The sequence below is a fragment of the Taeniopygia guttata genome, chromosome 10, assembly GCF_048771995.1.
Source record: "Taeniopygia guttata chromosome 10, bTaeGut7.mat, whole genome shotgun sequence".
Taxonomy (NCBI): Eukaryota; Metazoa; Chordata; class Aves; order Passeriformes; family Estrildidae; genus Taeniopygia; species Taeniopygia guttata.
Genome location: NC_133035.1, coordinates 7,632,278 through 7,660,232, shown reverse-complemented (window position 1 = coordinate 7,660,232; position 27,955 = coordinate 7,632,278). Strand labels below are relative to the sequence as shown.

At 39.2% G+C, this 27,955-nt stretch overlaps 1 protein-coding gene across 6 annotated transcripts in view; it reads right to left on the bottom strand.

Annotated features, from left to right (window-relative positions):
- Positions 1-21,048, bottom strand: part of ZNF280D (zinc finger protein 280D) — a 40,895-nt gene extending 19,847 nt beyond the window's left edge. Inside the window, exons 1-6 of one of the 6 annotated variants that reach the window (XR_012057670.1) lie at positions 20,783-21,047; positions 15,994-16,145; positions 12,223-12,288; positions 11,740-12,110; positions 8,564-8,681; positions 1,436-1,545 (exon numbers count right to left, since the gene is read on the bottom strand). Coding sequence is in view for 5 of the 6 variants with exons in the window: in XM_030281162.4 (XP_030137022.3) it covers positions 1,436-1,545; positions 8,564-8,681; positions 11,740-12,110; positions 12,223-12,288; positions 15,994-16,138 (810 nt within the window). In the remaining variant the exon portion in view is untranslated. Of the gene's footprint in view, positions 1-1,435; positions 1,546-8,563; positions 8,682-11,739; positions 12,111-12,201; positions 16,146-20,782 lie in introns of those variants that run through there. The other 5 variants (XM_030281162.4, XM_030281166.4, XM_072934188.1 and 2 more) reach the window with 5 other exon arrangements.
- Positions 21,049-27,955: the final 6,907 nt, after the last annotated feature.

The window sequence follows — 27,955 nt, the reverse complement described above, 5'->3', positions numbered from 1 at the left end:
TCTGACACACTGAGCTTAGTCATATTCAATTTTGTACAGTGGCTCATCTTCAACTAGTGTTTAAGTAATAAAACACTATATATTATAAAACTGAAGAGGAAGATTCTCATAGGTTCACGTAAGATAAATTTAATCAAGCAAACAATTCCAGTGTTGTCTTATTCTTGCAAAAAAAAAAATCTATTTCACTTACATTTTACAAAAAGAAAGAAAAAAGCAGCTTTCATGCAAGTATTTTGCTGACAAGCGCAAGTTTATTGAAAACTTAATGGGAAGTTTTGTCCTTTATTTCTTAGAGAAGAATGTATGTTGAAACCTTCAAAAGTTCTTTCCAGCATTAGTAAAAAATTCAGAATTCTGAATCACATAATAGACATTGTTCAGGCTTCTTTATGTTGAAGTATACATAAAAAATGCTTAGTCCAAGAGCCATCTCGTGAAACTTATCACTTAAAAAGTAAAACATACTTCATAAAGAAGATGCTATGCAGTTTCCAACAAAATTAGAATGTTTCAGAGGACAAGTTTTTCTCCTGCCAAATAATGGTTCTTACCATGCAGGACTACTTTCCGTAGGCCTACTAGTAAGGAGCAATGTCATGCTGTGGAATTGTAATTCAGTATCCTAAGTAAACACACTTCTTCAGTGGTTCCTTCATTCAGCTGATGTACTCAGTGCAAAAGCTATTCTGTACAAATAATGATTAGAAAGAGTTAAAACCCTCGGGTTTTTTCCCACTGCTACCTGTATTTCTTAATTATGTTTCAGAGCCAAAGGAGACAGCAATTACTGTTTAGGGTATTGTAACAGTGTAAATCAGAACCATCTGTGAGAACAGTAACTCAGATCCTCACAAATTTGTCTTATACAGTAGCTGATACTCCTTTTTGTTTTGGATATTCACATTGTAGACAGACTGCAAAGCCATTTCTCTGTCCCAGAAATGAAATACATATGCCTGAGAATTGTGAAAATCCTTGCCAAATGATAAATATTTTTCAGGAAACAATGTTTCCAGAAATAGCAGTAAGTAGTATCACAATCAAATTAAATGACACTCAGTTTCCAAAAGTTTTGTTTACCACAGTGTTTGAGTATGAACTACAAATTAAATTCTTCCCCACTCTTTTATCTATTAAGTATCAAGTATTTTTATCTTGCTGTACCAAGTGATACATCAAGAAAAACAGTAAGTTTACATTGTCATCTTTGTGTCAGCTGCAATCTTATACAGATGTGGGTCACCTGGCTGCCTATTCTCATAGACACTTTCAGCAGATTGGAAACATGAGCCAAAAAGTAGCAAGATTTAGAGCTCCCCTGCTCCTCTCTTGCTCTCCATGACTGCACAACTTTGAGCATTCAGCTCTGGTTGATAGCAGAGAGAAGCCCACAAAGTTTGCTCTAATGCTTACCAGCCCCAAAATATTTTACCTTCATATGATTTTTCAGAGGATCCATAAGATTGAAATGTATATTACATTTTGGACAAGCTCGTGGAAAAGGTCCTCCATTTTTAATGGTGCTGGATGCAGCATTTGTCCCTGTAAAATTTAGAAAACATAAAGACTCAGAATTCACAAACAGAATACTCAATTTAGTGGTAGTATTCAAGTAAAATATGCTGTTTCAAATAAAAACTATAACCATCAATAAAGCTGTAGTAACCATAAGCAGGCTTTACAAGCATCTTTTAACTATTCTTCCTTTTTCCCAAACTGACTTGGAGCTCTGTTTGACATAGACTGATAAACAGATTTAATAAAATCTTACCACTAAGGAAAAACACATGAGGAACATGATAGGAAGAAAGCATTTCTTCGGTGCACTACCAGCCCACCCCATCCTGGATAGGATGGATTTTTGATGTTTTTGTTTCACAAACTTTTCAAATGAATATGCAAAGCCTGTTTTTTGCCACAACCTGATCATCATCACAATATGGTTCAGATAACTGGTTTTGGAAAGGAATTTCACCATTTGGTTCTCAATTATGAGGCCATTTCTCACTGGGTATTTGTTGGAATCTTGGCTTATTCAAATGCATTATTTCTGTTAAGCAAAGATGTCTTTGGAGAACCTAGAGAATAAATCCTCTAAATTAATAATTACTCCCAGTAATTAAAGGAAATAATGCTTCTCTTATCAACATAAATTATTAATACCTTTTTGAGCAAAAGAGTTATTAAAGCTTTGCATTAGTTTAACCTTTAATGAATAAACTAAGCCTTGAGTTTTCTCCAAACTGTCAAAAAACATCAGAGCAGGAGCTACTTTTCCAGATGAAATTCTCATGCATTCTCAAGTCATTCACAGATTTGGAGGACTGCATACTAAGTAAGTAGTTTAGAAGTTAAACACAGGAAATAACATCTTGACAGTAAGAGGCAACTGTTCCCTGTGAGGACTATGAAAAGATGTAATAAAAACAAAAACATAAATATAAGGGAATTAGTAAGTGTATGAGTTCAGAGATGACCATGCAATGGGTGTTATACATTTTTACATAAAAATAGTCCTGCTTAGACCATAAATAACCTGGAATTTCCCTGAAGATAACCGTTTTGCTAAGAATCATTCTTAAGCAGAAAGTTCTTCACATGAGTGGATGGTCATGTAAAAGATGTACTACAAAACAGCACTGCAAGTCGTCACTATTACAGTTGGAAAAAACATTTTGACACATCACAGCTAAGTGCAAACAGAGTTGAAGAAAACCAGTTCTGCAGAAAAACCTTGTGTGCTTCACTGCTGGATTCTGTGACAGATTAGAAATTGCTATGCCAGCATGGGATGGCTTAGAGACAAACTCAGCAAAATAAGGTTCTCAGTGAATATGATCTACATCTTTTTTTACTGGATTTAGCAGGATCATTCAGTTATCTTTTTTTACTATAGGCTGCAGCACAATATCTATTTCACCCAAAAGAGGGTGGAGGCAATTTTTTTGCTGAAATGTTCATGTTATAGCCAGGTCCTTCTGGTAGCTGGAAAGAGCAACGAGCTCTAAATAAAAAATGCAAAAAACCCACATCTGAAATTATTCCAAATAACCATTTTAACATTATATGACAGAAGATGTCTTGGAAATGTCTCAGAAGTCAAGAATAAATCCTGGCCTATTGCAATCACTAGAAAGCACTTTTGGGCTCACGACAAAAATGCACCTAATAGTTAATACTCTGAAACAGCCAGACTAGCTCTCTTCTTGCAGGGAAGGAAAAATCTTTCCAATAACATTGTTTCTTTGAAATAGAACTTCTCCCCTCCCACTACTATTTCAAACTATATCAGAAACACTGCTGAAAAATAAAAAGGGGGAAAACTCCAAAGTGCACTTTCAATAATTAGTTAAAGTACAGAATCATAAAATAATTTAGGTTGTACCTTTGGAGGTGGTTTCCTGCAACTCCCCAGTCAAAGCAAGTCTAATCTTGTGCTCAGAGTGTAAGAGTCCAGTCAACTTCTGAGTATCTCCAAGGATGGAGATTCCACAATCTAATTTGTTACTACCTTGCCTGGCATTGCTAAAATGATTTTTTTCCTTCATCTAATCAGAATTAGTTCATAAATTCAGCAGTCATAGAATTAAGTCAAGAATTCTTTCAATCTTGATTTTCTGGCTGGCTGTGTTTCGGAGTTTCAACCCCCTACTCTCATCTTTGACATAGAAAATCTGAACTAAGAGAATGAGGTCAGGGGCATTTATTTTTATCATCTGTCTTCAAATTACTTATTACTGCTCTACAAAATTCAAACCTACCTACTAAACAATAAATGTCTAAAATTTGAATAGGTAATAACCTCAGGTAAATTAATTTGCAAAGGTACATAAATCCTTCCATAGGATATCTATTTTTATTTTACAGCATAAGAACAGTTACTTGCTTACACTGCCTTAAGAGCATTAAAAACACTGACCACTGAAACACTGCAGATGTGTTAGCTTTTTCCATGACACAGAGGCAGGACTGCCAGCTAATCCATTCCATCTTCCTACCATTTGAAGATCCATTTTGTGACTGTGCAACTGTTGGACAGTTACCTGTAGGTGAAACAGCCAAGTTGCTTCTAGCATCATAAGCCTGGTCTGTTTTGGAGTTACACTGTTGCCTTCAGAAGCAGCAGAAGGTTTAGATACAAAACCACTCTCATTTAGACCTTCAGTACTTTAATTTAAAGAACCTCATTTTCTTCCCATAGTAATTAGAACACATTATGATGCAATTTAGAGTCCATACAAAGCAGTTTATAGATTTTCCTAAGCTAATATGCTATACTGAAGTCAAGAAAATATCCAACTCAGACTGAAGGCCCAGCCCAGTGAAGCAGGAAAGGGTAAATGCAAGAGATACAGACCCACCTGCGAAACCCCAGTAAATCATACTGTGGCTACCTGAATTCATTTGACCTACTTTTCACATCTTGACCCACTCTTATCTGAGACAAGGTGAGTTCACAGTAATAAAGTTAAGCAAAGCAGCTGCAATTTCCACTATCTGGAACAAGCTTTGTGCTTCTGATGGAAAGCACCTCTCCTTCTTCTCTGGTTCTGCGTTTCTGCTGTTTTAGTTTCTTATATAACTCTGTAAACTTCAGTTTGTATGCAAAATGAAAAAAGTGTTGTAACTTCTAATGACCAACCACAGCACATCTATCTGCTCTCTTCTGAAAGAACATTACATGTCCTTATGGTTTGCAGTATTTCTTCTGAAAAAAATCAGTAAAAACAAACAAAAAACCAAACAAAACTCACCAACAACAAAACTTAACAAAACCACAAGAAACTAAACCAAAACCCCACAAAAAACAACAACACCCCACAACAAAAAAAAAATCCACCAACAACTTTGAAACTGGGAGGTTGAGTGGCTGATGAACACGCCCATAAATACTCAGTTCCATCTTGTCAGAAACCCACGTCTCTGTCATTGTAAGATTACCCCTGATTATATGAAGTCAATACAGAGATCAGACCTCAAGTAAACATGAAAGACACAGTTACAAACCAAGAAGTCTGAAGCACCAGCACAGGTCTTGTAAACCTCTCACAATGACAGACTGCAAATAGTCTTAAGACTGTAATAAAATATGTCAAAGGCCTCAGTTCTAGACAGAATGCTCTAAGCTAAGGACATTCTGGTCTATTCCCCCCACTACAATGACATAGCTGCTCCAACAATATCTCAGGGTGTAACAAGAAGCTCATCAAGCAGAGATACTTTGTGTCACACCAAATTATTCAAACTTCTGAGAAGAAACAAAATAGCCCTCTGGCACCCATAGCTGTGTTCACTCAGTGGAAACTATCTAAACTTGGCCAATAGTCTGGAGACTTTCCCTATTCAATGCACATAGGAAGACTCCCTATGTTAAGCAGGGAATCCTGATTAACGCCTTGGAGAATTTGCCACACTGTGCCTCAAACATGAGAAAATGTAATTCACTTACATTATAGATATATAGGTACCTAAACATCCTAACATTCTCCTTTGTAGTACACATTTCCTTCTTTTTGACATAAACATATCAAGCTTAAATGTCTCACTCTATGCATTGTTTACCTAAGGTTCATTCATTCACACATTCACAAAATGATCAGGTTATTAATTAGATGCTATTACTTCCTAGGGGGGTTTAACTTACCTACACTCACCATGTTCAGTACATGAGCTGCTTACACAGACGTATGTGGTGTTCAGCAAAGGCTTCCATACAGCTGGTGTGACCTTAGCATTCCTCAGTATCACTTGAGGCTATCTGAGCCTCTAGCCATCAACCTACAGCAGGAACTGCTGCTGCTGTGTATTAAAACTATGTGTAGCTCTGCAATGAGGGATGGGGAAAAGACACAAGGTCTGACTGAGTTTACAATGGTCTTCAGTAGCAGAAGTATTTTATTTGACTGCAGAAAACCCTATTTGGAAACAAGGACTATTCTCGTATGTTAAAAATAGTGTTCATAAATCCAATTTTAAAAGCTTAACACATTGTGATAACAATTTTGAAGACATTTATAAAGGTGAGTAGTTATAGTCTAACCAACTCTGACTAGTAAATTCTCTTTCAGAAGAACTATAGTAATACACAGGTTTGTGTTTTAGTTCTGCTGTTCACGTAAAAAATAATTAGGCCTGTTTCGAAAACTAATCAAACCAACAGCAAGTATTATTTAATATCTTGCTGGTATAAATCAGATTGACATCTCTTATCATGAAAGTGCCTCTCTCAGCTGGAATGTGGACATGAATTAACCACATTTCAGGCTAGTTTGCTCAATTCTCTACACAGCAGGTCACAGAAACTCCAGGTACTCAGGACAGCAGGGAAAAGCAATAGCCAAATAATTATTTTTTAGTCACTTTGTGCTATTAGTGAACACTTCTGCAGCTATTACCCAAGAGCTGGCTGTGCTCATATACACAATATTCCTGTGTACCACATCCATGATGGCAAAGAAGGAGCAAAGTATACTGCCTGCAGCACCACCTTGCTGACAGGTTTCTGAACCCAGAACACCACTGTAAAAACCTTAATGCTGCTCTGTGCACTGTGCTGGCTGGGACTGATTTTATACATGATGGAAAAAGACATCAGAAATAGTAACCTAGAATGGAAGCACCAAATGTACTGTGATACCAGAATAGGCACATGAAAGCCAAATCGCTTCAGGCCTCTTAGTGCACTGTCCTGCACCAACACCTCCCTTTAATCTGGAGCTATATGGATGCAGTCCAGTCAACTCCACACAACAGGTCTTTTAGTCACAGCAATTTCTCGTTCCTCCAAATGGGTGAAGTTTGGGGGACAGTGTTCTCACAGTACTCTCAGAAAGCAAGCTACGTTTTACACACATCCCCAGTGCCATCCGACCTGCATGGAAGAGTTACCAATGCCATTTACACAAACACCACCACCTATTTTAACAGCCTAAGAAGATGCTTGGTTAGTGTCAATTAGCAACTTGCCATTTCCCTGCTTAATCCTCAGAAAGAAATATTTATGCTACACTGAACTAAAAAATGTTTCTTGTGATCGATGTGCATAAGTTATACTGTCCTGCAGAGCATCAAAGGCCGTTCCCAAAAGGATTCTGCTTTTAAATACGTATTCCAGAATGTCTTGTGCTCACAGTGCTGTATTTGAATTAGGGAAGCATAGCACTGACACAAGCAAGTATGCTTTGCATACATGAACGTGAATTCAATCTCATTACATGGCCTCACCAAGCAAGCCAAACCACACAATACACAGGCACTTCCTTTCTGCAAAGTGAAATGTATCTTAAATTTGCCTTCTGTGTCAAAAATATTGGTGTTTCAAGCCACAATAATAAAACTTCTTTTTTAACTTTCAAATCCTATTGCCATCTTACAGAAATAAACACAGACTAAGTATGGCACATTTTAAATGCTTTGAATTGCAACTTTCAGTGCTCTTAAGCATTTTATTTTCTTCTCAGTAAGAGACTAACACAAGTATACAAGCAAGTTTTTTGAACCAAACCCACAAACAATTAAACTTTAATACCTGTCCTTTGGAGAAGAAGGGCTTGAATATTGAACCATTTGCAAAAAACAAACCATTTCTTACTTGACAAAAAACTATTTAACCCGAGACACCAACAGAATGGCTGGACACAAGCAAAAAAATACACTGCTAACTGTTCACGGAGTGAATACCTAAACTAAAAATGCAAAATCATCACATGAAGCTGAGCATACTAACTATCCCTCTGTCCTATGTAACTTCTTAATATGACCAGTCAGGCCATTCACTGCACTTAAGAAGTGCAGGGAAGAATCAGAAGTCATTGTCATCCATAACTTAGAGACAGAAAAATGGGATTCTGGTCAGTTATTACAAAAGTACAATCCTTCAAAAAGGAGGAGGGAAGTCCCAAGTTGTAGCCTTCTTAAGACTGAATACACTGCATGCTTAAAATCTACTTCATCTGCTGTGACACACACTCACAAAAAAGGTGCTTTTTGGCTTCTTTTTAAACAGATTAAAAATCTACTGCTGAAAAGCTAGTTGAAAAAAAAAGGTTTTGTTGTCAAATTACATACTCTCTCCCTCCCCACCTTTTCAGGAATGATCATCTCCTGCATATAGCTGCCAGAAAACCAAGATCATCATTACAGGGAATCCGTTCAGCAGACTCAGTTTTTCAGGTACTGTTCACAGCCCCTCTTTTGCTAACAGTCTTTTCCTATTCCGACGGGCCAAAGAGTGATGAGTATACTGAAAACAAACCTTTACCTGTCAATAAAGATACACTGGATCTGGCAATGCTTTTTCCCATCTAAATGAGCATTATAAGAAGACATCAGCTGATTTTATATTCAGTCTAATGCACTGAAAAGCAAAGTCTGACAACACAAGACCCCAGAGTTTATTTCATTAAACATTATACAGTGTTATGTACAGGGGGAAGAGAAAAGTAGCTATACTATATTATAGAAATCCTATTTAAAATTAAAACCCATAGATCTGCTCTAGAGTTACAGGACATTAGGTTGGTTGGTTGTTTCTCTTATCAACTACTACAGTTATACTCACCTGTTACATTCACTGCTGGCCCAGTCTGGTACTGTGGAACTCCCGAGTTCTGTCTCACACCAAACAGTATACCAGATGTATTATCTGGTGCATCTGGTAGAGAATCCATAATATAATCCTAATAAGATATTTTCAAGAGGGAAAAGAAATTTGATGTTTAATATTTTTTAATTGCATGCTTCAAAGGGTTTACAAACATATGATTTCTTAAAAGTACTCAGAAGAAAATCAAGTTCATTACAATCTCCCCAAAACAGTTTCTTTTGATATTTTAATAAAGTTGCAATTCTAACAGTGCTTGTTAGTTTTTACAACTGTGTATTCAGAATAGTAAAAATAATTGTAAGACCTGGGAAAGACCATTTAATGAAACATCACTAATTTGTTTGAATTGCTCATTGTAAAGCAATTGCTTTTGTTCCAAATAGTCTGATAATGTTTCAAATTATATTTGATTGTTTTTCAAAAAAAAAAAACAAATACAGTCTTCCTTCAACCTAAACTCAGACATTTGCCTGTTACTCCTACATAACATCTTGCTGCATTTCAAAAGATCAAAAACCAGAACTCAAAAGTAGCACGAACTTGAAACAAGTAGAAGCTCCTCAAAGCAAGATGGTATTAAGGTCACATTCTACTAAGTGCTCAAGCTTTAATGGAGTAAGGGGTATCTACAGCATCTTGACTAGCAAGGGCTCTAATTCCTGATATCATCAAGGGTTTTTTTCTTTTATGTACAGTAACTTCAGAAGAATTTCTGAAAATAATATAATCAAACCCTCTTTTCAAAGTCCAGCTAACCTGGTTCACGTTTCCCAGCACCTTGTTAAATTAAGTTTTGTGCATGTCCAAGTACAGGTATTCTTTTACCCTTCAGTTTAAAAGGTCTGCCCTTTAGTACATATAACCTTAAAAAGTAAATAGTACACAGTTCTGAATCTAGAAGAGTTAAGCTGAAGACATGGAAGATTCACCATGTTTTAAGCAAGGAAAAAAAATGCAAACAGAAAACTCTTCAAGGTACTCAAGAATGTCTTAACATCCAAAGAACAGGATGATACATTTAAGACACCTTAAAAAAATTAAGGGCTCATGAAAACCATGATCAAAATGTTAACACTGTAAAGAAAGTGTCTAAGACCATAACTTCAACAAACAGCAGAAGTTTTAAGAGACCACATAATCTGTACTGGATCTCCCAGATAAGGATGCATTACTTTCTAAAGCATGTCAGTCTAACGTGGAATAGACAGAAATGATTTATACATGGTTAGAGAACTTCTTCCATGTCCTATGGCTGCAACTTCTTCAAACAGCTGTTTCTCTACTCTGCCACGGAAAAACAACCTGCAGATTTTGACAAAGTAGCCCTACAAATACTTAAGTAAAGCCTCATCTGTAACATAAATTCAGTGAATGAGAAAGAAGTCTCACGAAAAGAAGTACACTCCGCAGGCTTTCTTTAAAGGAAATCACTGTATTGATGAGCTACATCCAGCTATATATAATCCGTAGAAAAGTTCAGCTTTCCTGGCTCTGTTTACTCTGGGGTTGTCATAACAACACTGTAGAAGCCCCTACCAGCTTTGTCTGCAACAAAAACATGAGCGTGTGTGTGAGGGAAGTAAAGGAGAGGACTTTCTTCTACAGTAAAGATTCTGCAGGACATACTAGGACACCTTTAGAGGATTTAATAATGCATACTATGTCATCAGCAAACTTATAAAAAACTTCATAGACTTGTAATATGTGTGTACATCACGTAAAGTTCCAAACCTTTCTGTACTAATCTGTCCTGCTTAATAAAGAAAGATTTAAGATGACTAAAGAAGCAACCTGGATATCCTACTGATATCTGGACTTCTAATTATATAATTTCTTAGGCTTTCTTAACAGTGACAGACTTATTTAGCTAACCTGCTTCACCAGACACACCCACAATTTCTCTCTGCAAACTATCAATCAGTTGCTGAAGACTCAAAATTGTAAAGTATGAGTATTTTTCCTGCTGAATTTGCCAAAGATTCAGCTAGCCAGTTGATAGGCAATAATTAAATTGCTTTGTTTTAGTTCTGTTTTTCTTAAAATGCAGCATCACATCAGCAATTATTTAACCACAAGTCTTAAGAACACCCAATTTTAATCCTCATGTTTTAATGGCCTAATTAACTCTGTTAATTCAGTCTGCTTGCTCTGCTCAGTAAATGCAGAATCCATTAGGCTGCATGATTTTTATTTACACCAAAAGACTAACAACTGAAACAACCTCAGGTGTGTGTATTTGCAGGGACAATGGGATGGTTCATACTGTCAAGCTTTATTTTGACCTGACAGTAGTAGCTAATACTATAGGTACATGGTCTGAACAGTTTCAGCGTGAATTACTTTCAATGAAGGTATTGTATCATAGTTTGCCTCATACAAATATGGAATTTTAATCCTCATTCTCTCTCACATACGTCCAACAGATAAGGCAACAAACCAGCATCTAACGCAACTCCCTCATGGCAACATTTTGGGGTTATGTGGCAACCCAGGAAGGTCCACGACACATCACCTTTGTGCACAATTCCCTTAGGCTTTTCAAGCAAAACAAGTATGTTACCAAACTGCTTCACCTGCTATCATTCAACTTTTGGTTGCTTAAACCTCTTATCATACTATTGTTCCACATTGCTTTCATTGATGTGCCACATGAATGAAAAAGCAAAACCCACTAAGGAGCTACTACTACTACTACTACTGCAAAAACAGGTGGAAAACCCAGAAAGTTGCCTTACACACTAAATGCAAGCTATTTAAAAATTAAATTATCTATGCAGAAGATTAATCTCTGAGCACAGAAATCTGAAAGATTTAGAGAATGAATTTGCAACATTTCTCTATGGAACATAAAGAATCTAAACAGTACTCATTTCTCTAGTGTCTAGGATTTTCATTTAATGCCATTTTACTCTTACTAAAGCCATCACCTTTGCATCTTCCTAATCAGTATTTCCAAATATATATTTTAATTTACCAGTGCAAGGTTATGGTCCTAGAATGTTTACAGCTTACATAATGCTAGTTTATAATCTAGTTCAGATCTTTAAAGCACTAGACTGAGTCAGTATGTTTTTCATTAATTTATTCAAAAGTAATCATACCTTTTATGTTGTAAATGAATAAAGATTTACCTGGTTGAGTATTACAGGCTGTGCTGTTGCAGGAGTCTCTGGCCTGGATACAGGTTGAGCCACTACAGGAACTGTGATATTTCTTGATACTGGCTGTGTTGTCACTGGAATGGTTACAGGTCTGCTAACAGGCTGTGCTATTCCAGAACTTGACCCAGGCACCTGCTGCATCGACAAACATCCAGCAATTGGTCTCTGCAGTGTTTGTGAAGTTCCTGAAACATTCACTGTGACAGCCAAAGGCTGAACTGCCACCGAGCTGCTCGCAGGTCTGGGCACAGTCTGAAAGACTGATGGGGCAGGCATGGCACCGGGGCTGGAGGCAGGCGTCACATAATGCTGACTCTCAGACTTGAACGTAGTGACTGTACCTGTTGCAAAGGATTCCAAAGTTATCTTTATGTAATTTTGCAGTCAAATGTTTCATAAGTGTTGTGGATTTTTTTTTTTTTTTGTAATTACCATATTAGGACAATAAAGTACCTCTACTGGGTGCACCATTCTGTATCCCCCTTCGTGGTGAGCTGAGGTTGACTCTGTTCAATATATCTGTCAAAAGTTACATTTATCTTAATCGCAAATAAATTAATAGCATCATTGCTTTTGAAATTTAAAAGCTGCATTTATATGCACTAATTATGCCAATTAGGATTTGGCTTATAAATTAAAATATTATTTCTAAAACAAAAACCTTGCAAAACCAAGTGTCATTTGTACAAATTAGGATATGTTCTTCCATTCCTCTTTGGTTAAGTTAGTTCACTTAAGAATCTCAAAGTTTATTCTCTTGGAGACAGGTTAACACAAAGGAAGAATACAAACAACAAAAAAAGGACATGGCATTAGCATTTCAATTTGCTGATTATACTGCATTCACTTACATCTCTTTCTCACATATATATAATGTTCCGCAAATACTAGAACTGCCCTACCTTAAAGGAAGCATTTTCCCTAAACCAGTAATGACATCATTTGCTTCTGTATTACCAAAACACAGCACTTACAAACTGGATTTTAGACTTCATGATATCCATTTTCCAATGTGAAAGGAAAATCAACAGATCAGCAACCAAAGGAGTTGTATTAGAATTGCATTACAAAAGCACTGATTTTCTTATGTATCCTACACGGTAGTCTGTATCTAGCTCAGCAGGATCACATGCAATTTCTTAAATTACATTTACTCCCTAACTAATGCCACTCTCATTCCCCAACCTTTTATGTCTTAGTCTGGGATTTCTGATAATATCAGGAAGTTTGAAAAAATATTCATCAAATCAAAATACTCTTCTACTCCCAGATTCTCAGTTCCATTAGTGATGCTGACAAGTTGCTTTCACTGACCTGTGAAAATATGCATACAAAATTAAATTGATTCTCTAATATCTAACCTGCAAGGCTTGAAGTAACTTCTCAAACTAGGGTCAAATGACATCAGGTCCTTAAACAATAGCTCTCAGAGTACCTATACTTTGTGTTTAACAACCTTAAGGCTATTTCTACCAGCAGTAGCTCATTAGTATACACTTCACCAGTTGATAAATATATCTAATACTAGTAGAGCTCAGAACACTACAGCTTTCAACTTGCCACCTAATAAAAAAGCAACTGCAACCAACATAGTCAAACAGGTTTGCATTTTTTAAGATATGACAAAATTTGGTCCTATAATAGTAATACTATTTTTACTTCAGCATAACGATAACTACAAACCAGGATTAAATTGTTTTGGTATTTACCTGAATATATACTTTTTGTGAATGTTAACAAATCTATACCTCATCCATGAATTCCAGAGTGAAATTAAACTAAAGCACCATCTATCTACAAAAGAAAAACTTTTATAGAAGTTATGTCTTACAAAGCATAGTCAAGACATCTGATGTGCACACATTCTAAATTACAAAGGTAGATTTTATTGCTTTTTGAACGTACATTTCAGAAAGCCAGTTAATTGAAATTATAAACTACATTTACATGACTCCACTGATTCATCATAGACTTGATGTGCACTTTCCCCACTTCCATCTAAGTTTAGGTAAAACAGAACTGAAGCAAGAGCATGCTGACATGCAGAGTAACATTTTAAAACAGTAACAAACTACAGGTTTGTATCGTTGTGAAACAGGAAGCAAGAACAACAAGCGGTAACTGCAGGAAAAATGAGCAGTAGCAGAAAAAGGTAAAGGGAACAAAATGTGAACTACTTTTCATCTCAGCCAAAACAATCCTCCAGCAGATCAGAAGGGACATGTCATACTACACAGCTCTCTGACAGCAGGTCAAAATTGGGCTTTTTACTATTTCCTTCAAATTTTTCACACAGTCTGTACAAAAACTAGTAACTGTAATGTCAGGAAAAGGCCAAGAAAATACAATGTGTTGTAGAAACTACACCTTTCAGGAAAATTAAGACCTATATGTGAGTTTCTATTTGTCATCAATTTTCCATCTGATCAGGTGCAAACTAAACAGTGATAAGCAAAGCTGAGCTCACGATATCTTGCCTATCACCAATAACAAACTGAAGCCTGACTAGTGCCAGGTAGTACTACTTACAAGCCAGAGAAGAACTGAGGTCATTCTTCCATAGCTGTTTTGATAGTGAAGTAGAAGATTAAAAACAGAAAAGTTGAGGAAAGGGAAGGAAAAAAGATAAAGTAACAAGTTATACCATAAGTGATTTCACTTGTGTCAGGACCGAGTATGGACAGCACTAGAATAAGAAGCAAACTGTTTAAGTCTCCATCTTTTACCAAAGTTCTTGAAGTTTACAGAATCATACCAAATTTTTCACCTGAATTATTTCTATTCTTTCACTACAAAAAAAAAAAAACAACTTGAAGGCTACAAAAACTGCAATCAAACTTGGCATGTTTATTGTTCCAACACATGCTAGTGCCTTAATAGTTGTTGTATGCCATGACCTACTGCCAATGACCAACAGCAATCCAGAGGTCTCTGGACCATCCAGAAAACAGGGTATTTTTCAAACATTCTATATGCTTGTAACTGCAGAAAACTTAAGAATATTTAAAAAATATTCTTCAAATTTTCAGAGTATTTTTTAAATATTCACTTTTAAAAGAATATTTTCTGGTGAGAGTACTTAAATATCAGATTCTGTATTCATCTCATATTTAAAATATTTTTTTCATTTTTTTAACTTTGTGTAAGAAACCTTAAACTTGCTATCCTAATGAGCAAAAAAGTAATAGATGCAAGATGAAAGTATTATGACCTAAAATGACTGAACAGCTAATAACAGCTCTGAAATCCACGCAGCAGATTGTGACAAACAGCCTCGTGTAACATTTTGCCTTGAGATCCTTTACTGCAAATATACACCTCCAGAAAGCTACTATGGAAATCTTGGATACAAGCATTAGCAGAGATGAGGCAGAAACTGTGAGGAGTAAGCCTCACCAAAGTCTTGGGTATGTGACTGCTGGGGAGACCTTAGGTCACAGCTCTTAAAAACTGACTACAAGACAGATAGGCAAAAAAACCCCTTTAATTACTAAAGTTAATTAAAATAACAAGAAAAAATTGCCTTCTTTACTTACCTGCCAAAACCCAAGCATAGGACAAACATGACACATCTCCTATCATCACAACCACCTAACCTCACTCCCTACACTGCCTGCATTTAGAAGAAAACTAGGGAACTTGATGAAAAAACTCTATTTCACAAAGGATGGGTAAATTTATCAATAAAAATCTTGTACTTCACAGACAGGCTTTCAGTATTTTCATATTAGTCACTTTCCAGATTGTGCTTTTATTATAGACACTGAAGACAGTTACCTTGGTTTTGTCAGAATGATGTTCACCAACATGTGGAATGAGGGGTGGATAAAAAAAAAGTGCATTAACAGGAAGACTTAAATCCATGCACATTATTTTAGGAGCGAGACACTCCCAAATATATAACTAAATTTTAACTATACTCTAAGTATTACATGCATGATTTCAACATTGTATATACTGGCTTTTAAACTCTGTTGCTAATGCTAAAACCTTCAAATGTCCTTATTTTGACCTCACAGATTTAAGGTTAGAAGTAACTAGAGCTGTGCATAACCTGGGATTTAAGACAGAATTTCTTAAGAATTCTGATTTTCAGTAAGACATACAGCTTTAAGGTATGGAATGTCTTAAGTCATACTATTAAGAAGTCTATACTTCCAAACTAAGTTTAACTTTCTATACCTCGAAAGATCTGTTTTAAATTATGGAAAAGTGTTGTCTTACATGTAGTAGCTGGCTTTGAGCTGGAGATTTCCCCAACAAAGATTGGCTCATCGTCATCGTCCTCATCATCCTCTTCCACTTCTCTCACTCGCTGTTGCCAGGGTTCTAGCTCCTCTTCTTCACATTCCATAAATAATTCTGCCATCTTGAGACTAGACAGTAAAAAAAAAAAAAACAAACACATATACCAAAACATTCAGTACTTTCATGAAATATGTCAATGTTCAATAAGGAATATTGCAGTTGTCAATAATTCCCATAGAACAGTCTCCCTCCCTCCATGTTCTTTACAGATTGACCATGATCTGACATAGGAGGTCTTCAAAGACTGACGCCACATTACCATTCTCACAATTACTTGGATGCTCATTGCTATTGAAAAGACCAAAGATATCCTCCACAGAATTTAAGCTTTTTAGTATAAAACAGCAGTAACTATCAGAGAAAGCCTCTGACAGCACAGTCAAAGGTATCTTTCAAAAAATACTCCTATTCCAGGTAAGTGATTCACAAGTGAAGGGCCTTCTACAAAGCACGTAACTGAGTTAGTGAAACATCGATTACAGCTTTATTGTCTTTGCATCTTAAAAAACCCAAAACAAAATCCCACTCAAACCCACAGCCTCCCAGTTTTTCTAAGATTTTGACAAGGCTTCCCATAAGGTCACATTTTCTTTAAACCCCAACAAACCCTACACAAAATTCCCAAAAACCCACAAAACAACATTAACAAGAACAAGCAAACCACCCACAAAAAACACGTCAAACAAAAGAACTCCACAACAGCAAAATTCTCAAGCCATACCTACAATGCATTGCATATTCTTACCATTACCAATTAAGACAAGAAAAAAATTTTGCATAGACCCCATTAGATGGAGTCCCTCATGCCTGTAGATGTTTTCTTGCATGAAAAGAAGTCATGTACAAAACTAGTCATGAAAAATATGTACCTTTTGGAATTAACCAAATTTACAGTGGCATGTCTTATCACAATTGATTTTTTTTTTTAAATAAACAGAGATGGCCAATAAAGTTTTCTTCTTTTAACATTCTTTAACATAACCTTGAATGTATTTCTGAACAAAAAAATAAATAAGAAATTTTGCTATTTCTTTACATGGAGTACCAATAATATAATAAGACTGCAAAAATAATTACTCTGTCACAGCTTATCACAGGGGAGCAATCATCCTCTACCTGTACGAGAATGGGGCTGCTGGTGTTACCACTTGTTAAGAGTTGAGATTAAATAAAGGAGCAAAATACCCTAGGTGACTTTATGATGCTTGCATCCCCTCCTGCCTGCTCTGTTGATGATGGGTATTACGTGTCTGGCCAGCACTAGACTCACTACACAAAGCTGAACTCCTCCTTTGCTTCCTCATCAGCTTCAGGTACTGAAGTCAGACATGGTGCTAGGAAAGAAGAGAACAGGACACTAAACTAAATTATTGTATGGGGGAAAGAGGTAGATTCTGAAGTGAATTTCCACTTGACAGAGACAACACAGGCCACATGCCAGGTCTTGGAAAGAGAATCAAGCCTAACTCTTTAAATTTTTCTTCTCTGTAGGATATTCTTTAGAACACTTTTTTTTGTTTTTAAGTAACACAGAGACTTTAAGCAAAATAAATTACTATTTCAGAGACTTCTATAGAACAGACAACACATATGAGCAGTACTTTTATTTTAAGAATTTAGTTTTACTTGACCTCAGAGGAAAAAGGGAATAAATTATAAAATGTGCTCAGAGGATGCAATGCAATTTATACTAAAAACACAAAACAGGCACAAGCAATGATATGTTAGCAGAATCCTAACAAGATACATATGATAACCTCACCTACATTATAACACAGCTGATTTTTTTCTCCAATACAGTTAAAAGAAATTTGATAACATAGCCATGGGCTTTTAGAAAGTGACACCAACTGGTGATACAAATATTTCATTTTATGCATCATGATATATACATTAAGATAGTCTTAAGGTGACTCAAAATGCAGAGCATCTTCTAAAAGGCAAGTCCCATGATTCATTTTACATCTTTTAACTTTTTTTAAATTACAATGTCATAATTTGAAGCCAAGCTTTCAATTACTTCTTTTTACCTGAGAAGAAAGTTGGCCTAATGAGTTCCTGCACTGCATCTGCAGTTGTGCCAGCCCAACTTTGCACATAGCTATGGTGTGAAGCAGGGCAGGTTAAAAATAACCTGGCCTAGTAACAGTTTTAACAGCACAACTAAAAGGTCAAAAATTTGTAACCTGAACAATCAAAATTGCAGTAAGGGGTAATTGATTGGTTTAGAGGAGATGCACAGGAACAGCTCCTGCAAGTGGTCTCCATTGCCAAAGGAAACACCTACATCCATTTTTAGAGTACAAATAGCTTCCTACATTAACACACAAAATGTATTCTAGGAATCCCATCTAGCAGTGCTCTCAAAGACAAAACCAACAGTGAATCCTTCCCCCACTCTGCTCAAATATTTCCTAGTGGTGGTGTAGATACCAGTGTAAGAAAAGTAAACCAACTGACAACTGACTTGGTCTTCCTCATTTTTTAATGTGCATAAGCATGTATTCATGTTTATACACACAATTCCTTAAAGGTAGTCCATGGAACTGAGAGGTCCAAAATCCAATGCCATACTATATGCATAGACCCAAAGAAAGTGTTGAAACCACTATTGTAAAGTAAAGCATCAAAATCGTGAACAAGTTCTTCAAAACACTTTAAAAATAACATTATAGACTATATCAAGATACTGCTTTAAAAAGCAACTGCCCATCTAAAACTAAGCACAACCATGGAAGTTCATTAGGCAGGTACAAATATTCAACAACCTGCAAAAACACAAGTTCCTGGAACACTATTATAGTTACTAGAAACACAATGAACTAAAAACCCGATACAGGACAGATCACAAAATGAGAGCTCATTGCTGTAAACAGCAATAAGCTTCTGATGAAGTAACTGTTTTAAAAGCACTATTTCAGCCATCTTTATTATGGCAGTTAGTTATTAAAAATACCTAACTTTATTAAAAGTAATTTGTATTTATAACCTCTTTTTCTAAAGTTAGGATTTAAAAGCACTCGCATAGAAACAACAAAAAATGATCTAACAAGTAAATGTATCAAGAGTCTAACAGCTGTAATGAAAACAGCAGAATGATCTGTAGAAGAGCACCATAAGGATGGACAGAAATTGGCGCTATAGAAAATCATGGAAGGTGCAGCCACAGTAGGACTCAAGAGTTATTGAAAATCCAATTATCTTCAAATGGGAATTTGTCTGTTCCACTGTTAAGCTCAAGTGAGCCTTCCAATACTCAAAATATCCTTGGATTGGCTTAAAAATAAAATAACTAAAATGAAGTCGGTAGTGAGCTTAAAGACTGAGGACATTTACACAAAACAGAAATTTTTCAGACCAGCCTTGTCATCTTTTCATAATAGAATCACAGAATATTCCAAGCTGGAAAGGTCCCACAAAGATCACAGTGTCCAACTCTTAGTCCTGCACATGACATCCCTAACAATCCTACCATGTGCCTGTGAGCATTGACAAAACTCTTCTGGAACTGTAAGGTTTGGTGCTGTAACCACTTCACTGAGGAGCCTCTTCCAGTGCCCAACCACTCTCTGGGTGAAGAATCTTTTTCCAAATTCTAACCTAAATCTCCCCTGGCACAACTTTAAACCATTCCCTTGAGCCCTGTCACTGGTCACTACAGAGATCAGGGTCTGTCCTCCTCTTCCCCTCATGAGGACTGCCCTGAGGGCTCCCTTCAGTCTCCCCTTCTCTAGGCTGAACAGAGAAAGTGACCTCAGCCGCTTCTCATATGGCTATAATCTGTTCCTCAAGTAATTTTTTCCCCCACTTTAATAGCTGCATTTCAAATGCCCAGAGAAGTTATTTTGTTTACAACACAAATCATACAATGGACTACGCGATGTATTTCTCAGATAAAGTCCCATACAGGCACATAACTTTGCACCACATTAGTTGATGAAGGGTGTGCAATCCACAGGTCCACCAGGACTGGAAACAACTGGGTTTTAATTGAGGGCTGCATTTGTTCAGAAGCAAAGAAACAATGATCAAGCTGAAACTGCACCTGAAAATTGTAAAAGAACAAAGTATAAACCCACTTCCCTCAAACACAAACCGCAGCGGCGGGGCTGCCCTCTGTGCCACGAGAAGGCACAAGCTCCGCCTAGGGAAGGGCAATATCGGCGGTGCCAGCCCGCCAAGCAGCTCACGCCGCCGAGCCGCAGCGGTACCAGGCCGTGGGAGCAGCCGAGTCCCGGGGGCAGCCGAGCAGCTGCCGCTCCAGCCCGACCGCCCCGCGTCCCGCCCCCGCGCGGGTGACCGCCGGCACTCGGCTCGAGCTGGGGACTCCGGTCTAGGCGAGGCCCGCACAGCAGAACCGCGGCCGGCGGGAAGGAGGCCGAGCCGAGCCGCGCCGCCGGCACCGCTGCTGCTGTTAACGCCCGGGGCCCATGGAGAGCCCCACGCGGTCAACTACGGGCGGAGCGAGCCCAGCCCGGGCCGCCCTCGAGGGCAGATCCATCCGGTGCCAGCGCGGCCCGCGGGCGGCTCGCGGGGCCCTCACAGCGCGGGGGCCCCGCTCGGGGACGCCAGGCCACGCTCCGACCTAAGATGGCGCCGGTCTCGCCGGCGACAATCCCCCCGCGTCCGTCCCCGCCGAGCGCCGCTCCCGCCACCCAGGGAGCGCGGCAGGGCGGGCCGGGGGCATGGAGCGGGCTGACCTTACCGTGCTGCGCTGCGCGTCCGTAGGGGCCACGGCGGGACCGCCACTCCCTGCCGCCCGGGCCGGCGGGGGATGGGGCAGCGCCGGCTGAGGCGCCTCGCTCACCTCACCGGGGCGCGGCGCCACCTCAGCGCCGCCGCTGCCGCCGAGGGAACGCGGGAGGGAGGCGGGGGCGGCCGCGGCCCCGCGCGCTGCCTGACGGGAACCGCGGGTCGGACACATCGCGGTGCCCGCGATCGGGGCGGGGCCGGGCCGGGGCGGGGCCGGCGCCATGTGCTGGGCCTCACACCCCGGGACGGCACCGCCGACACGTATTGGGCCTCACAGCCTGGCATAACCCTGCTGCCATATCCCGCGCCTCACAGCCTGACATAACACCGCTGCCATGTCCCGTGCCTCATAGGCTGGCATAATACTGCCGCCATGTATTGGGCCTCACAGCCTGGCATAACACCGCTGCCATGTCCCGCACCTCACAGCCTGGTATAACACCGCTGCCATGTCCCGCACCTCACAGCCTGGTGTGACACCGCCGCCATGTATTGGGCCTCACAGCCTGGTGTAACACCGCCGCCATGTCCCGCTCCTCACAGCCTGGCATAACAGCTCTGCCATGTCCCGTACCTCACAGCCTGGTGTTACACCGCCGCCATGTATTGGGCCTCACAGCCTGGTATTACACTGCCACCATGTATTGGGCCTCATAGCCTGTATTTCACCACCACCGTGCCCTGCGCCTCACAGTCCCACTACCAGGAACTGCTGCTGGTTTTGGGCCTCATGCCCTGGTACTGCTCTGCTGCCGTGGGCAAGGCCTCATGCCCAGCAGCACCAACCCAGCCTTGTGCTGTCTGCTCTCTGCTTTATTGGGGCACACAGGGCCACTGCCATGCTGTTAGGGAAACCAGCCAGTCCCCAGAGGCTGGGGACTGAACAGATTGAGAGCAGCCCTGACAAGAAGGAATTGGAAGTGCTGGAAGTGCTGTTGAACTCAAGGGTTAACATGAGCTGTCACTCCTCACTTAAAGCCCAGAAAGCCAAACGTGGCCTGGGCCTCATCCAAAGCAGCGTGGGCAGCATGGGAGGGAGGATTCTGCCCCTCCACTGTGGTGAGGCTCCACCTCCAGTACTGCATCTCTTTCTGGTGTCCCAGCACAGGAAAGGCAGTGATGTGTTGGACCAAGTCCAGAGAAGGCCACCAAATTGATCAGAGGTACAGAGACCTCTCCTGTGAGGAAAGGCTTTAGAGATTCGAGATTTTTTCACCCTGGAAAATACAAGATTTTCATAGTAACCTAACTGCAACCTTTCTGTAAGTGAAGGGAACTTCCAGGAAGGATGAGGTAAACTGTTTACCACGAGCATGCAGTGACAGGACAAGGTGGAATGGGTTCAAATTAAAAGATTGGTTTGGATTGGATATTAAGGGGAAAATCCTTTACTGTGAGGGTGGTGAAGCTCTGGAATGGGTTGCCCAGGGAAATTGTGGCTGTCCCATCTCTGGACATGTTCAAGGCCAGGTTGGATGGTCTCATCTTGGTCTCATTTTACAACTTGGTCCCATTTTACATGTCCCCTGCTCCTAGCAGGAGGTTTTGAACTAGATGACCTTTAAGATCCCTTCCAACCCAAACCATTCTAAGATTGTGTGCTCCACTACCTAGGAACCACTCTGGCTGTCACATTCGCACCACTCAAGCTGGGACCAAAGCCCTTCACAGCTGCACCTCTCACACTGACACAGACCAAATTTCCTTACCAGCTCAGCTACAGGTTTTATGTAGCAATGCCTCAGATGTCCTGATCCTTAAATTAATCTAACCGTGGTTTAGTAACTAAATCACAAAATAGCAGTTCAAGCATGGTTCCTTTCAGGAGGAACTCCTGAGTTTTTATACCCTCACAATCTAAGGGTATGCAGCTCTGGGGTCGTTGGCTCCTGCACGTCTGTGTGTGTGTCCCTCACCTGGCCGGGCCGCTGGTCCCCGAGCCCTTCGCTGTGCAAAGGCTCGGCAGTTCACAGGCTCTTGCCGGAGCTCTGCTGCGTGCCCAGAGCTGAGCCTGCAGCTCGAGCTGCAGCTGCCCCCGCAGCTGCCAGCACTGAACGGGCTCTTCAAAAACGCGCCCCGGTCCCGGGCGGGCCCAGCACGGTTCCTCGGCGGGCCCGCGGGCGCAGGGCCGCTCGCCGGGCCGGCGGTGCCGCCGCGGGGCAGCCGCGGGGCGGGCAGGCCTTCCCTGCAGGCCTGCAGCGGGAACTCCCCACAGCCCTGGGGCCGAGCAAAGCCAGGGACAGCTGTGCCCGCAGCTGACATCGAATACGGGCAGCGGAGGATATAGCACACAGCGCGCTGCTGCAGTCACTGGAGCAGCGCTAAATGCTGTTCAGACTAAAGGGTCGTTGGGCACCTGTGTTCTCATTTATCCGCTGGGTTAAATATCAGTCAAATACATTATCAACTCTTCTAAAGCTTTATTGAGTAAAACATTCCCAATACTTTCAGTGGGATGTCGCAGAGCTGCTGGACACGGCCTTACCTGGGCGATGGAGTCACAGTTGCTGGAGAGAACAGCCCTGGAGCACAGCACCTCCGAGAGCTGCGGCTTCCCTCGCCTCAGAATTTGCATATGAAAATCTCTGAATCGAAAGGTGACATAATGTAATGAAAACTAATGCAGTTTTCTCTATAGTGCAGTCTCACCCTGGCCAATAACTAAGAATGCTCCCGAGTTTGATTTTGGGGTTCTTTTCAGGGTTTCTGTCCATTATTCCCTTAATTTAAAAACTCCAAAAATAACAAAAAAACCTAAACCAACCAAAAAGCCCCCAACCAACCAACCAACCAATGAAAAGTTAAAAAAAAACAAACAAAAAACCCCAAAACAAAACAAAAGCAAACAAAAAACCACAAAACCCAAAGAAACAAAAACCCAAACAAAAAACATATACAAGAAAACCTCCCACCAAAGTATGATAATTCAGTAAAATATGAAAATATTTCTGGTGATTTTTGAAGATAAATAATAGGAAAGGACATAAACATGTAATCTATATCTCAACTTTTTCAGTTCATATTTCTCACAACAATACAACTGTATGGTTGTACTATCTGCCATAATTACCTTCAGAAATACAGTTTATTTAGTGTAAATTCCCTCTCAAACATAGGTATTTTTTAAAATGAATGAGTGAAGTGTCCCTCCCCTTGTGAGCTTAAGTGCTAAAGATTTGAGTACTGTGTTTATACTGGAAAATATTCTATTCATTTTAACTAATATCTTTGGCCTTGAGATGCTTCCAGAGTAGTTTGGAACCTTAGAGAAGTGAAGAAAAAAACTCACTAGTAATTAAATAATTGCTGCTTAGCGCTTATGTCATTAAATCATTTGTTTATTACAGTTTAGTAGTTAAACAATTACTAAACTGTGCCCTTTTGCCACAGAAGGATGAAAAAAAGAGAGAAAGAAATATTAATATTAGGCAGAAAACAGAGCAAAAGGATAGGAGCCAGAGTTAAACTTATTTGAAGTGGAAGTGACTGGGAAATAGTCCATTTACTTGAAACACACATTTTCAACTACTAATTTACCTACTGAGAAATCATTGCAGGTGTTTATGTTCCTTCTAAAACAAGATAAATATAAAAAGAATATGAAGATTACAAGGTAAGACATGGAAAAATTGTGAAATAACAAAACCATGATGCACTCTGTACATTTTTGTAATTAAATTTGTGCATTCCAATGGTGCACAGTTGCATACTGTCTGTTCTGCAAAGCCCTAATCCTTGGACAGACTGGTGTGAATGTCTCATACCATCCCACTAAGACATAGGAGCAAACCAGAGTTAATCAAGTGAGAATTAATAATCATTCATAACTCTAAAACACAAAATGATAAATTCTAAAGAAAAACTTAGCAGAAGCTGATAGAACAATTGAATTTCATGCAGATGGGCAGTGTTCATGCACTGTTGACTGTAGCAGTGCAGCTAAGCTTGAAAGTTAACTGGTCTGAATTACTTCATCTGTTGTTACAGTCTGCTGGCCTGGAACTCAATTGCTAAAGAGACATTCCTTCACCTGTAGAAAGGTATTGACAGCAAGCTCTCATCAGTTTCTGGGTTTTGCCTTAAAAAGCACAATCTGTGCCAGTGAAATTGATTGATTGCCATATCCTTCAATGGACCAAACTGCTTCTATTGCTTGTTACAGGTTAAAAAAAATGGGGGAAGCACTACTAAATTACTGTGACAAATACACTAATGATGATTTTATTATTATTTTTTTTAATTTAAACTCTCCTAAACTCCATGTTGTGTCTAGTTGCTATTTGAGTGCAATCTGGGAGTCTGAGGGCAATTATCTAGTCCTGATTTTGTATGTCAGTAAAACACCTGAGCAGAGTGGGGAGGTTTTGCTCATTAGCACTGAAGTTTGGGTTTGTTTAATATTGTTTGTTATTCTTTGAGGCACTAGACACAGACAGCAAGTACCAACCTGTACCACATTGCAACTGGAGCTGCTGACAAAGCTTCATTAGAATAGATATGTTCAGATGGGAAACCTGTAGCTATGAATGCACAAACAGATACTAAATGAACATCTGCAACACAAACATTATTCAAGACATGTATGATTTACTCATTTATTCCGTAAGGTACGCTTGTAAAATTGATTGCATTTCATCTGCTGTGGTTTATTCTTAAGGTATCATACCTTCAGGAATTTGACACAAGTATAAACACTGAGAGGTGATCTAATGTGTTTATAACATTATTTTCTAATGTTTGTTAGGCACATGTAACATGTTTATAGTGTCCTTTTCAAGACAGTATGAAAAGTCTCAAGTATGCAACCCTGAAGAAAGCATAAGCTTCCAGTCTTTGGAAGTATGCTTCTGTAAATTAAGAAGAAAAACCCAACCCAAACCATAAGTACTGGAAGTGATAAATGATACTTCTACTTTGAAACCATAAAAGTAACTCACATTGTCTCACAAGGAGTTGCCACTGGGATGCATTTGAAAATACCTGACGAATAAACATAGAAGCACATTATTGAGCTTCTAAGCCGAATTTTCTCATTATCCAAAACACCCAAACTTGTTGTGCTGCTTTGTTTGGGGTTTTTTTTTGTGATCCACTGACTTCTATTTATAAAGCTGTCCAACGGACCTCATATCTACAGAGCTATTTCCTTTTTGCCTCAGTATCTTTACTTCAGGCTCCCTTCTTTGGGCATACAGTGTTTTTAGGAGAAATTTATGTATTCTTCAACAAAACCTATGAAACAAAATTCTAAGTAGCGACTCTAAAACAGAGTTGATATTATCCAGGCTCTCCGTAATCTCCAAATTCTTGAATATTTGGCTCTCGACTAAAATGTAGCCAGTTTAGAGTTCCTTTGCCAAAGTACAAAGCAGAATGCGTGCATCCTACCTAGGCTACATGTATCTGACAGCCTGGAGTGGTTTGTTTTTCAATCAAAATGCAAAATGCATCTGAATGTCATGGTGATGCATGCCTCATTGGTGTCAATATTGACTGGGCTCAGACAAGGCAGTCATTTGCTGGGGAATATCTCAGGTGTTCTAAACAGCTTGATTGAAAATTACTTGTCATGTAGAAGCATAGAGGAATAGTCAAAAATTCATGTAATGAATATAATTTTTTGTTTATTCCTGCTCATTTGAATAGTAGGATTAATATGATACTAAATTTGGTAGGATTGTCTAAAAGAAATTATTTTTTAATGTCTTTTCTAAAAGATTAAACTTTCATTTGGCTTCTCATAGGTATTTGGCCTAGTTTACTAAGGAAAGGAAGTTCATGCAACCATAGCACATATGCCCTGTTAATAGGTTTTGAGCACGTAGGCTGATTTGAGACAATTTTGATAAAATAGTAGATACTCCCTTAAAGTAATTAAGAGCTTCAAATTTTTGTTAAAGAATATACCCAGGATGAGACTTGTGAGGAAGGGATGCTCATTCTCTTCAAGAGAGGTCTGAGAAATGCTACAAATGTGGCTTCCGTCAGTTTGTAAGAAAGAGTCAAGTTTCATTTGTTGTGATTCTCACAGACCTGAGGTAAGAGAAGGAAAGCACTGTTATATCCCAGTAACTCCTGAACTCTGAGGGCATGGATGGCACATGAGCAGAGTCTGAGCTGGCTCCCAAATGACAGCTGAAGTCCAAATGACACTCTGTGTGTCATTCTGTCATCTCTAACATTTTTTAGCTGTTTTTCACAAACAGAACTGTTTTGCTGAATATCTGTATATTACTTTTCTGAGTCCTACAAGTATTCTTAAAATAATAATAGTCTTAAGTTTAAAACTAGAAATTACAGCTCTTTCCTTTCCTGAGAATTTCTGTGCTAACCTCACTTCAAGTTCAGGATCTTTGTTCTGTTTTCTTTATCTCAACACTCCATAGTTCTCAATTTCCGCTCAATTTGTCCTATTATTATCCCTGTTTCCAGGGTTTCATAAATGCATAGAATTAGTAAAAATATCCTTTAATTTCTATCTTCAAATTCTGTGTCTGGCTGGCCAATGTAACTTTTCAGCCCTGCTAAAGCCCAGTGTGTTGTGGGCTCACATAATGGGCTGCTAGCAATAGAGGCCAACATGGCATCAGAGCCAGTTGCAATAAAAGGTTGTAGAGTTATATCTTAAACAGTAGGGTTATAGGAGAACAAAGTTTGAAGATGCTTGTTTCATCTCTGAGTGAGGATTCACAGAGATAATCTGGAATTTCATATAACATTACAATTGATAGTATTGCATAGGCACTGACTGAAAATTCTTGTTGCTGAGGACAGCAGAAATGCCATTCTGGTGTTAAAACAGCCATAGATTAACTTTACATCTTGTGAGAAAGCAGTAGTAAATCACAACAATGCAGTGGCAATAAATTCCATCCTGACAAAAAAATACAGGTGAACAGAATCTGCACAGAATTCTTTAAGGGATCTTGATCATAACATTCTGTATGCCACAGATTTCTAACAAATGGTTTTTATGTGCCTGCAGCAGACATTTGCAGGGTGATTTCCTTAATTATGCTACTGTATTAGTACAAATATGTGTGCAGTAAAAAATATTTTTTCTAGACCTTGAATATCTATCATCACACTGAAGCCCTAAACAGTTTGTGGCTTGTGATTAATTTCG